General features: G+C 38.1%; 1 protein-coding gene across 1 annotated transcript; it reads left to right on the forward strand.

Moving 5' to 3' along the window:
* Positions 1 to 6,618: 6,618 nt before the first annotated feature.
* Positions 6,619 to 11,365, forward strand: LOC147622464 (uncharacterized). The gene is made up of 2 exons (XM_086822040.1): positions 6,619 to 8,403; positions 11,080 to 11,365. Exon 1 carries the CDS (start codon positions 6,867 to 6,869, stop codon positions 8,400 to 8,402), a length of 1,536 nt encoding a protein of 511 aa, XP_086678166.1. The 5' UTR covers positions 6,619 to 6,866; the 3' UTR covers position 8,403; positions 11,080 to 11,365.
* Positions 11,366 to 13,876: the final 2,511 nt, after the last annotated feature.

The following is a 13,876-nucleotide window of genomic DNA, read 5'->3' on the forward strand; positions in this document are numbered from 1 at the left end:
AGTAGATTTAGGAGCAGGCTATCACTAAGTTCGTATGGATGTTCTTGATGTTTGTAAAACTACATTTCACACCCAAATCGGTCATTACAAGTTTCTCATGATGCCTTTTGGACTCGCCAATGCACTTGCCACATTTAGTCATATGATATATCACATCTTTTTAGCACAGACTTTGTGATTGTCTTCATTGATGACATCCTTGTTTTTAGTCATTCACAACATAAGCATGAAAAGCATTGATAAATTTTATTTTATTTGGAAAAAAAATGAGTTGTATGCCAATCTATATAAGAGTCTCTTTTTCTAGAAGAAATCAAATACCTTGGTCACATTGTGTCTTCCCAATGGTATATGGGTTTATCCTAAAAAGGTCCAAACAATCAATAACTGGCTTACTTCTAAACCCTCATGAGGTCTAATCTTTAAAGTTTTTTATAAAACAATTATCATCAATTGTGTTATCCCTCACCATTGATGACATCCTTGTTTTTAGTCATTCACAACATAAGCATGAAAAGCATTGATAAATTTTATTTTATTTGGAAAAAAAATGAGTTGTATGCCAATCTATATAAGAGTCTCTTTTTCTAGAAGAAATCAAATACCTTGGTCACATTGTGTCTTCCCAATGGTATATGGGTTTATCCTAAAAAGGTCCAAACAATCAATAACTGGCTTACTTCTAAACCCTCATGAGGTCTAATCTTTAAAGTTTTTTATAAAACAATTATCATCAATTGTGTTATCCCTCACCATTGATGACATCCTTGTTTTTAGTCATTCACAACATAAGCATGAAAAGCATTGATAAATTTTATTTTATTTGGAAAAAAAATGAGTTGTATGCCAATCTATATAAGAGTCTCTTTTTCTAGAAGAAATCAAATACCTTGGTCACATTGTGTCTTCCCAATGGTATATGGGTTTATCCTAAAAAGGTCCAAACAATCAATAACTGGCTTACTTCTAAACCCTCATGAGGTCTAATCTTTCAAGTTTTTTATAAAACAATTATCATCAATTGTGTTATCCCTCACCATGTTATTGAAGAAACAAGTTGTTTTTTAATGGGGTGAGTCAACAACCATCTTTCAAGTTTTTTATAAAACAATTATCATCAATTGTGTTATCCCTCACCATGTTATTGAAGAAACAAGTTGTTTTTTAATGGGGTGAGTCAACAACTATCTTTTGACAGACTTAAGTGCCTACTCACACATGCCCCATTGTTACAAATCCCCAACTTTAGTAAACCCTTATTTTTAGTTTTCACTAATGCTAGTGCTTCAGGCATAGCTGCAATTCTCATGCAAGATGACCATCCCCTTGCTTTTGAGAGCTAAAAACTTAAGCCTATGGAGTTGAAATGTAATGCGTATGATAAGGAACTTTTAGCCATAGTGCACGCTCTCAAGATGTGGAAACATTATCTTATGAGATCAAAATTCTTAATCAAGACCGATTAACAAAGCATTTTGAATCAACATTTGCTTAGCCAACTCCTAATCTAAGATAAGCCTTATTAAATGGGCATCATTTATACAAAGTTTTTATTCATTGATCTAGTATCAACTAGGCAAGGCTAATGTTGTAGTTGATGCATTAAGTAGAAAATCATCTATGAATAATATTTCCATTGTTCATATTGTTTTTTTATGAAAATTACTGCATAATAACTAGATTCCTCTTGACAAATTTTCATACAATGATGGTTTCGTATTTTTCAAGCAACATTTGTGTGTGACACAACCTTTTAGAGACTTAATGTTGCATGAAATGCATGAACCCCCTTATAAAAGTCATTGACGCATCCTTTCTACATTCACCACTTTTTGTAAAGAATATTTCTTTTGGGCTAATATGAAGCATTATATTACAAATTTTATTTCTTCTTGTAATGTTTTCCAGTGTGTTAAATGGCATCATGACAAAGCATATGGTTTACTCATGCCACTTCCAATCACAACAAAGCATATGGTTTACTCATGGCACATCCCATCCCTAATGGTCAGTGGAAAGTAATTTCTATGGACTTCAAAACTGGTTGACCTACTAATTCATTTGGTAATGACATGATATGAACACTAGTTGATAGATTTAGAAAACAATCTAATTTCATTGCATGTAAAAAAAAATAGCTACACATCAAGCAAAACTTTTCATTGAACACATTATTACATGGCATGGTTTGCCACACATGATTAATTTGTAATCATTTTTTGCTTGCTCTATTTTCATACTTAGGCTCTAAGATCATCTCACCAAGAGTCTAATGGTGGTCAAATCGAAGCAATAAATTGTACAATCATGGATATTTTATAATCTTACACTTTAGACATACCTAAAAATTATGGGCCATTCAAGATTATCAAGAAGATCAATGACGATGCCTTTTGTTTAAAGATTTTGTCCTGCCTAAAGATTTATATTAGTTTACTGTGACCATTAAAAGGTCCTTTATGTAGCCACACACACCATTGTAGATGATCCTCCTCTCCTTGAGGAAGTTTCTGAGATACGTATACCGACGTGCATAATTGACCATGACCAAACAATGATCTAAATAGGTTAAATTCATCGATATCTAGTCAAATACAAGAACCATCTCTTCTCTATCTCTATATATTATCTTAAGGAAGAGTTTCACAAAGCTGCCACACGTGGCAAGATTTTGGAGGTTCGGGAAGGGGAGGAGGAGGTTTGAGGAGGTTTGGGTAGAATTTAATTTTGGAAGCCTCAAAAGACGTGCGAAGCACGGGTTCCCAACTAGTATTCTCTTAAGGAAGAGTTTCACAAAGCTGCCATGTGGCAAGAATTTGGAGGTTAGAGAAGGGAAGGAGGAGGTTTGGGTAGAATTTGAATTTGAAGTCTCAAAAGAAGTGTGCAAAGCACCACGAGTTGCCCACTAGTTTTGTTAAAAAAGCTCAAATGGATTCCAGAGCAGAGCAGACTTTGTTTGACTGTTAGGGCTAATAAGAGTTAGACACAAATTTGCCACGTCAGATAGTACATATATCAATCGTGTGCTGATCCACCGCGTGGTTCATTGGCTTTTGACACAGATTTTGTCGCGTGCTTATTTTATAAAAATGGGAATTACTGAGAATTATTAAAATTTTATTGATTTTTTTAAATAATTTGATTATCTACCTAAACCTCCCATTTTTTTTTGCGTCTTTATTGGAGACAATCCCTCGAGACTAATGTTGTCTTTATTGTGTAAGCAAATGTTCAACATGGATAGGGTGATCGATCCATTGACTTTTAATTATTTAAACGACTATTTAATATTTTTAATCCCACTATTCTGCACCAACTCGCCACTATTATTTCATTAAAGTTTAGGTAAGTGCAGTGGACATTATAGTTTGTTTGTTTTTTTATATAAATATTTTATACATAAGTGAAATATTGAAGCATGTGTGTGGGATGCTATTTTTATCAAAGTGAAAAGGGAAGGCCCAAAGTGGAATGTCTACTTTTGGCTCACAAGTTTATCTTGTATACATTTAAATATACTTCCTTGGAAAGAAGTGAGCCCTCAAGCATGTAGGGGGAAGAGTGTACCCATGCATGTGTCTTCTTCTTCTTCTTTTGCTTTTTGCTTGTAAGAATTAACTTAAGTACATGCATAGTTTAATATCTTGCAACATTGAGTGAGCTAATAGTTGTTACAGTGAATGTATAAGAATACATGTTCTATTTTATGATAGAAGAGATTGAAGTTTGCTTTTTGAACGAGTATTTGAAATGTTCCTGTGTTTGCTATGGTCTCTTTGAGCGCACAAACAATGGCGAGGATCATTTATTTACTTTTCGTGGCTTTTACATGTTCAACGCTATGAGACATCAATGATAATTTTATTTCATGTGACCTATTTGGGTAGGTCTCCTCTACACGGATGGCATGTTGTTGGCTGTGGAGCTTATCACAATATCATATAAATGTTTTTGAGTCCACCATGTCATCTCCAAAGAGGGACAATAAAAAAACAAAATAATATATGGGCTTTTTTGTCCCTATGAATGAGAAAAGCTTATTCCTAAAATTATAATTTTTAACACATGATATAATTTTTGTGAATATCACCATAAGCCCTCAGTATTGATGAGTATCTGCAATAAGATATAGGAGGTGGGATATCACCTTACTATACACTATGTGGTGCTTTGGCGAATGTTTCAAAGAGTAATGCCTCCTTAAAAATTGAATGATCCTTATTGTATTTAGTTTTTTTATTAAAAAAAGGTAGAAGGAAACGTTTTATTTAAAATGTAAACGTAAACCGATCTATTTGAAGGAGAGGCAATTGTTGTAACATTGAATCTGCTTGATCTAAATTTTTAAGATTGTCCCTTTACACACACACACACACACACACACACACACACACACAGGGATTTCTAAATGTTGACTAGACTTTTTGTGACTTTGGCGTCCTTGGTATTTATAATTTGACTTTAAAGATCATTGCAAATCCACTTCAAGGTTATTATCATGTTTGTAGATTACGAGCAACTTGTGAATATATATATGTAATGTTTGGGCCATGGACACCATGGTCACTTTAAATTTAGGATTTATAGGTCTATTGAGTTGCTTCTTTTTAGCAGAATCGCCCCATCCTTTGCACGTGGTAAGATACAATTCTACTAAATTATTTCTATTGTGGCTTTGTTTCTTTCTAATGGTTAATGGTTAATTTGCTTTAAATATTGTTAACAAATTTGGTAATTTTTATATTTTTAAGTGAAAAAATAGTATTGCAATTCTTGGTCATGTGTATTTTTTTGCTACACATATTTTTGGTGCGCATTTACACATAATAAGTGGGAAAGAGATAGCAAATTTGTGAGTGTAGTGTGTGTTTCCTACAATTTTATGTAACTATGAGTGGCTTGGTCAAGCCACTCTTTACATGAATAGACCCTTGCAAAAGTTTTGAAAATCATGTGGCAGCATAAAAATAGTTGACTAGGGGGAACAAATATGTGCTTGAAACTACACTTGATGCATATTATGTATGCCAAATGAGTGCTCTTGCGAAACTACGCATGAGCTTTTTGCTCAAGATGCTGTCTCATGGAAATCACTAATTTGAACATATACTAAGTAGGACTAAATATGAGACCAAAATATTTCTTTGCTAATTAATTAGTGAGAGGACCATGGTATTTATAATTTGCAACTTTGCATCCTTGGTATTTATAATTTGACTTTAAAGACCATTGCAAATCCACTTCAAGGTTATTATCATGTTTGGCAACTTGTGAGTATATATATGGGCCATGGACAACATGGTCACTTTAAATTTAGGATTTATAGGTCTATTGAGTTGCTTCTTTTTAGCAGAATCGCCCCATCCTTTGCACGCGGTAAGATAAAATTCTAAAAATTTATTTATATTGCGGCTTTGTTTCTATCTAATGGTTAATGGTTAATTTGCTTTAAATATTCTTAACAAATTTGGTAATTTTTATACTTTTAAGTGGAAAAATCATATTGCAATTCTTGGTCATGTGTATTTTTGGCTACACATATTTTTAGTGTGCATTTACACAACTAATCATAATAAGTGGGAGAGAGATTGCAAATTTGTGAGTGTATTGTGTGTTTCCCATAATTTTATGTAAGCATCTTCTTTTGGTCTATGGTGGCTTGGTCAAGCCACTCTTTGTATGGATAGACCTTTGATAAAGTTTTAAAAAGCATATCGCAACATAAAAATAGTTAACTAGGGGGAACAAGTATGTGCTTGAAACTACACTTGATGCATATGAATGCCAAGTGAGTGCTCTTTGTATGGATAGACCTTTGATAAAGTTTTGAAAAGCATATGGCAACATAAAAATAGTTAACTAGGGGGAACAAGTATGTGCTTGAAACTACACTTGATGCATATGTATGCCAAGTGAGTGCTCTTGCGAAACTACGCATGAGCTTTTTGCTAAAGATGTTGTGTCATGGAAATCACTAATTTGAACATATACTAAGTAGGACTAAATATGGAACCAAAATATTTCTTTGCTATTAATTAATTAGTGAGAGGACCAAACCTTAGCTTAATTAAATGGCTCCAAAGGGTTTTTATTGTTGACACCTGCTTTTTTGGGTTTTTTTAATTTTGTTCTTCTCGATGCTTCCCACTCTTCATTGACATGCACCATTCTTGAATCTTCTACGGGGGTTTAAAAAGGAGGTTACATCGCGTTTATCAGCCGGGCAGAAGCCCCAAACGCAAGAGAGAGAGCGTGAATGGTGACGGAGAGAGTGAACGCTGAATGAACCTTGAGCGAACGAGAGAGAGCTTACGTTGACAAGCGAACGTTGTAACCGAGCGAACGTTGTAAGACGGAGAGAGAGTTTACGTTGATAGAGAGAAAGCTTTGATAAACCTTAGTATTCAGTTAATTAATCAACCTTAGCTACCTTAACCTTATCAATTAATTGATATGGCACTATGGCTGAATATGTACTAGTGATAATATGTGTGTGTATCCTTGTGTGATTGATGAAGAGGGTATCTATGCATGAAAGGATGCCTCCTTGGAAGAGCCGTCTTTTTGAACAACTAGTACACTTAAGAAGGTATATAAATCTATCAATATATGAAATTATTTACTTCAGAAACTACAAAGAAAACCCCTCCCAGAGAAAGAGGAGAGAAAGTTCCTCACGCGAGTCAAGCGAGCATTTTCTTTACGCACAATAAGGAATCTCCTTATCTCTCTCTCTCTCTCTCTCTCTCTCTCTCTCTCTCTCACACACACACACACACACACAGTTTGTCTATCTGTCTTCCTTCATCCCAGCCTGATTTGAAAGAATTCGAAGTTGTACAGCTCCAAGGGCTTATTTGGAGGCTATGGCAACCGAGGGGGCAGTTCCTAAAGCAGAGGTGGAGGAGATGACAAGCGATGATGAGTGGGTGGTAGTAGGGGATCAAAACTGGGTCATAGTAAACCTGGTCGAAAGTGAAGAAAACCATGACGCTGATGAGGATGTCCATCAAGAAAAGCTTGATGAAGATGGAGATGATACAGAAGATGAAGATGACAATGAAGATCAAGATGTGCATAGAATCCAAGGTGATACAGAGTCTTATGAGAACGGGGATGATGATGATGCACACAAAGGCGCATGTGAAGAAGAACAAGAAGATGATAATGATGGTGCACATGTGTTTTCAGATGATGCAGGCGCATACAGGTTTTCTGATGATGAAGGTGCACACGGGTTTTCTGAGGGTGAATGTGAAGATGAAGACGAAGAAGAAGAAGAAGAAGATTATGATAAGTACAATGAAGCTATGCATGATAGGGCACTTCATGAGGACGGGCATGATGATGATGCACATGGAGGGGCATGTGAAGAAGAAGATGATGATGTTGCACATGGTTTTTCAGATGATGCAGGCGCACACACGTTTTCTGATGATGAAGGTGCACACAGGTTTTCTGAGGGCTCATGTGAAGATGAAGAAGAAGAAGATGATGATGATGATGATTATGATACGCACATTGCAGCTATACATGATATGGCACTTCAGTATGAGGCCAACAAGAGGATGGACTTTCTGATAGATGCCATAGATCGCTACTACATGGATCCGGTGGGAGAGAGCTGGCAAGAGTATAAGTGCAGTGTGCAAACACAGACCAGGAAGGAATTGCATGCAACAAAAATGGTGAGCTTTCGCGGCTATGGCCCCGACCCCGATGCCTTTATGGAAGACAGTAACTTCTTCAATCCCCTCTTTGAAAGCATGTGGCTGCCCTGGGCCATTGATGCAGAGTATTGTCATAACGAGGACATGGGACTCTTCGTTAGCGAGGCCGGTGCCACAGGCCTGGTGCTACGCCAGCTTGCCGCAGAGCAATACATCTCGTCTGCCGTGCCCATTCGCCCTTTGCTTGAATACATGGTAAATAGGGCTCCTGGTAAGAAGATCGCGCACATAGGCTCATGCTCGTCTTTATATTGGGCAGCTTTGCTTCATCATCTTGGAGCCAAGAATGTCATTGTTACAGAGGGACCCTATTCTGTCACGTTCGCCAATGAGGGCTTTCCTTGCATCAATCAGATTGAAGAGGAGAAGTTTTTCACGCACAACATGGCATGCAGACAAGCCTTGTTCTTCTTGCGGCCTTCCAAGAGGTCAAGTTATGCAGAGCCTTGCCTTGCAGAGAGATGTCTTTTTTGCTTCCCGGGTGACACCATCTTCTTCGTTGGTGAGACTGGCGAGCACGCAGACAACTTCGACATGGCGCAATGGGTGGAGGAGCACAAGCTTGAGGGCTGGCATGTGGAGAGAGAGATGGAGATTCCATGCTGGCCTGGTTCTCATGATGTTTTTCTCTGCGTTACAAAAGCGACGATGCCTATTGACAACACAGCATAAGGTATGTCATGTTGTTCCTTTGTCTTTGAGGCTTGCCAACAATTACAAAGCCTGGCTAGGAATTCCCATAGAGTGGAAAGGTCATGTGTTTCACTTGCGCAGCTTGGCAACGTCGAGCTTGGTGCATCACATCACCTGCTTTTTTGGATGTTAATCACCTCCACTGTCTTAAATATGTGTGAAACAGTGTTAGTTTATGTACGGTTTCTATACATTTACACACAAGCTCTATTATAAAGATGTATGGGCTCAGCTCAGCATGGCTAAGATAGCATTGTACATACTCAAGTGCCTCAAGTATCTGGTATTGTTTTGTTAGTATGTATCTATACCATCACTTAAAAGAGAAGAACCAGCTTTGAAGTTATATGGACTGCAACTACTGTATAACCATTGTACCACTGGGATCCGCTGTGTCATCATCCATAGGTCGTTTTGATGTGGCCGTGGGGCGAACTTTAGTTTTTTAAGTTCTGAGCCCAAACAAAGTTTAAGATGAATATGATAACTTGAAAGCTTAAGAGGAGGAACACAATTTGGTCACTTAATTGCATGGGTAGTGGTGTGTGTTGAGTTTGAGCCCAGCTCGTACTGCCTGATGCATCAATCACACTTCTCAAAAAAAGAGAGAAATCTACCAAGATGGTACAAACACTATCTAACTTTGTGGAAACTGCAAACATAACACCTTGTCAAGGATGACAAGCGGTGAGAAAGGACCTGGGGTATTACATGAATTGTCAGAAATAAGGCTAGATGGCAAATGAGAGGGTGCTATATCAAAATGTCATACACATCCAATCAATATCATGAGGGATTGTAAGAGTTGAAAAATGATTTTCCATTGCCTTTTAGAGACAAATAGGTAGGATAAAGTGAGATCACAATGGGAAAACCTTGGGTCAACCAATACTAGATCAAGCCAAGCCTTTTGATAAGCATTGAACACCAAGGAACATCTCAAGGAAGTTCAACTGGATCACTTTGTTTCTTCTACTCAGCAACTCTCATCAAAATCTTTTTTGAGTGGACTTGCATGATGTTGCTGCTAAAGGACGCACATCACAAGTCGCCCACAAGTTCGTCTAGCGGTAAAGTCTTGGACTCACAATCGAGAGGTTGTAGGTTCAAGTCCCCTCTAGCCTCTCCCAGAGGGACACCTATGCTCCTTGGCCTCAACTTGTTGCTTTAGTGTGTGTAATGAGGGATGAGGGAGAGGGGGGGGGGGAGGGGGAGGGGGAGGGGGGTGTAGGTACCAAGGGGCTTATGTGTGGAGGGTGGAGGAAGAGCTGACTCGCAATCCTCTTTGGATCAACCCCAAAAAACTCTTTTGTAGAGACATACCATGATGATTCCAATGGCACATTAATTTGCAAAATTTTGTCGTTTTTTTTTTCCAAACTACAGGTCCTTCCCCCACACCCCCCCAAAAACCACAAGGGGTCATCATCCTTCCAAATATTGGCCAATTGAAAGCAATAGATCCATTCAAGCAAGAGGAGTACTCCTGTCCAGTAACTCTGCCCGCCCCTCTGAGGGTATTGTCACGGTGGGCTCTTGCCCGAGTATCATACCCTCGTAGGGGGGCGGACTGAGTTACTGCACATGAGTATTTTTGGGAAAGGGCAAGAGCCACAACTGGATTGCTTTCTTATAGCCCCGACTAATGACCTAGTTAGCTTGAAATTCAGGTTTTCCAAAGCATATCGTTAAATATTTTGATGGCCTTAAATCAGTTATCGAGATTTTATTTCAATTGCTTAAAAGGTGTTTTGGTGTGTGGTAGTTAGGTTTATTCATTTATTTTAGAAAGATCTTATCTCTAGCCAGCTTGGCTTCACTTATGAACCTAGCCTTTCCTTGGCTGTGAACGTTCACTCCCAGAGGACTAAGTGACAGTGCACACTGCACACTAATCATGCCGCCAGTAATGCTATCCTTTAGACCACTTGTTCCCAAGCACAATGCTTTCCTTTGGATTAATGTTCCTCAAGAATTTTTACCATGCTATTGGGAGCTAATGCCTTTAGTAGCCTACAGCCTCCTTGGTTTTAACACCTCATCCTTCTGAGGTGGTCTTTACACATGATCCACTTGATGACCTTTTCCTATTGGGCACTGATGACGTTAGTGGGGATGTCGTAGTATCTAGTCCATACTATGCATGATGGATTTGATGGTTTATTGTCTTGTGGATGACTTAAATTGCACTTTCTTATAAGGTGGATTTGGGCATGTTCCTGGATTCATCTAGGTATATATTCTCTAGACTTAGCATAAGCTTTGAATTCTTTATGTTTCCTTCCAACTTTTAGGACAACCTACTGTATTTCAAGCCTCACAGTCCACCCACTTGGTGATCAGGTCTTAACCAGTTGACTTCGCTTTCCAGACATCTAGCATGGCACCAATCATAAACATGCGTACCTTATAAGAGTGTACTGTCGACCTCTCACTAGGTTTAAACAATAATGACCTCTGACTGAGTCCAAACAGATGTTGCTTCTTGCAGCCACATTTGTAAGAGTCAGATGAGACTCAACTGTACACAACTTCTCCTCAACTTAAATGAAGTGTGCCTCTCTTTGATAGGGAAAACGTTTGTCTTATGTTGATTCTTTGGATTTACATCTTGGCCCAAGTGAGCTAAAACTTTGTGATTTTTACTAAACCATAGGGTGGTGCAACTTGATATGTAAAGTGAACATTTTAGTGCGGGAGGCATGTGCCTGTTGGAATCTTCTATTGCAAGGTATTTCAATCCTTCTGACAAAAGAGGTCGAGAAAGCAACGAGGTTCCCTTCACACATATGAGAACTTATTTTCTTTTGATACAAAAGGTTCTATGCTTTGAATTGATCTTGGGATGGTACCAGCCTATGAAAACTAGTTATGAGTAGCAACATGTTTTGAGATCTCTTGTGATATGTTTGATTTCAAGGAATTCCTTTATTCCTTGTGCATAGTGCAAGGGTGTATGTGTGTGTGTGTGTGTGTGTGTGTGTGTGAGAGAGAGAGAGAGAGAGAGAGAGAGAGAGAGAGAGATTTGTACAAAAAAAAAGTGTGTGTGTGTGTGTGAGAGAGAGAGAGAGAGAGAGAGAGAGAAAGAGAGAGAATGTTACTTGGTTGAGCTCATGGAGAACTTGGGTGTCCTAGTATTGTGATCATAAATAGTTGAGGTTTCTTTTACTTAAGGAAAATTGAGCAGACGTGTCTGTCTTATTGTCTAGACCTTGTATAAAGTAGCATGTGAATGAGCAATGGCATGCTAAATGCTTGAAACGCCAAGTTGATTTCCTAGGATTTGAACACAACGTGGGTGGACTATGAGGTTTGTAATGCCATATCTATTGTTGTAAGAGGTGAGACGAAACATGAAGCAATTGAGGATTATGCTAAGCTTTAGAGATGTAAATATCATTGAAAAGTTGATCAGGTACATTGTGTGTAAAGTTTATGTCAAGCGCATTCTTTGGTTTGTCATGATAAATCTTGTAAGGGGGTGAGGATGTCACGGACTTAAATGACACGAAATCAACTAAATACATTAGATGCCAGTAATATCGTGATAGTTGAGAGTGGTGTGAAGGATAGCACTATTGGTGGCATAATTAGTGTGTGTCACTCTCATGTCTAGGGATCAATTTTAAGTGCTAACTTTAGACATATTTTCAGTATAGTTGATGCTCTATGTACCATATATCAAAAGGAATCATTTTTCAATTTGGGCATTTATTATTGACTATGACTTGAAGGTTCACTTCGACATCAGTAGTGAAAAATCTTGGATTTTGATGGGGTAGTTTTTGGGAGGGCAATTAGAAATAATATTTTCTATCAACTTACAGCTTACAATGCAAATGCTCGAGTGAGCACAAACAAGATACGACATGAAAGGTTTAGTCATTTTAGCCTTGTTGTCTTGAAGGAGATGTATAAATTTGGGATGGTGGAAAATCTACTAGCTTTAATTGTTTTGCCAGATGCATGTGAAGCTTGCATGATGGGGCAAGTAGCATTGGCTCCTCTATTTCTCATTGATACAAATCTCTATGGAAAGATGAACACGACAGCTCTGGGAGCTTCCTCTTATTTCATGGTATTGATCAACGACTACAGTAGGAGGATGTGGGTATATTTCTTCAAGAACAATGAAGAACCCTTTATTTCTTGGTAGAGAATGAAAGTGGAAAGAACCTGAAGAAACTTAGATCAGATAGAGGTGGAGAGTTTACTTCTAATAAATTTGTAGAGTACTCTCTAAGGGCCAAAAATGGCATAGTAGAATGCAGGAATCGCATTATTGTTGAGATGGCAAGGAGTATGCTCATAGGGAAAGATCTTCCAGGTTCTTTTTGGATTGAAGTAGTAAACATTGCGGTATAAATCTTTAATTCTAGCTACACAAAAGCACTGATGGGGATGACCCCTCTATAATCCTTTTTTGGTAAGAAACCTTTACTTGCTCAATTTGTTTTAGAAGTGATTGTTTTGTACATGTACCACATGCTTCTAGAACCAAGTGGGATGTAAAGAGCCATAAATGTATCATTCTTGGGTACAATGAAGAGTCTAAGGGATACTGTCTACAACCCTACTCAAAGGAAGATCATCATAAGTTGAGATGTGTTTGTGGAGCAATTACATCGAATGGAGGAGGGTCCTTCTTTAGAGACAACCAAGAAACCCTTGCCGATTGACCACAACTAGTAGCATGAGGTTAGCCAGCCCCTATGGTGATTAGGAGGTAAGATGAAGTTGAATAAGAAGATGATGAAGAACAAAATGAGCCTCATGAACCTTAGAGGAAGAAGCCATTGCCTAAGTGGGTGACTAATCTTTTAGATGGCAAGGGGTTGTTGGCCATTAATGATGCACCTACCAAATTATGGCGTTTTAAAAGGATAGAGGAGCAAAGACGAGCTTAAGAGCATATTGTGAATTATGTGCTTATGGCAGAATTTCGAAAGGTGCAAGAGCCCAATAACCTTGAGGAGGCAAAAGATAATCCTAGATGGATGAAAGCGAGTAGACGAAGTATGCTTCCATCGAGAAAAACCACACTTGGGACCTTATAGACTATCTAAAGAAACACAAGATAATTGGAACCAATTGTGTATAATGGTAAGTACAAATATGATGGTTCATTGGATAAGTACAAAGCACAACTTGTGGCAAAAGGATTTACATAGATAGAAGTTTGACTACAAAGACACATTTGCTTCCACAACTAGATTGACTAAAGTCTGCATTAGCCCTAGCAACATAAAAAGGGTGTCAGTCATGCAAAAGGATGTGAAGTTTGTTTTTATGAATGTTAGCTTAAGGAGGAGATGTATGCAAAACAACAACCTCGGTTTGAGGTTACGGATTCAAAAGGCAAAGTTTCTAGAGTCCAAAAGGCATTACATGGGCTTAAGTGAGCCCCACGTGCATGGAATCAACAGATTTACAGGTACTTATTAAGTTTTGGT

Source organism: Cibotium barometz, chromosome 28 (genome assembly GCF_041138505.1).
Source record: "Cibotium barometz isolate CiBa-2024 chromosome 28, ASM4113850v1, whole genome shotgun sequence".
In the NCBI taxonomy this organism is placed as follows: domain Eukaryota; kingdom Viridiplantae; phylum Streptophyta; class Polypodiopsida; order Cyatheales; family Cibotiaceae; genus Cibotium; species Cibotium barometz.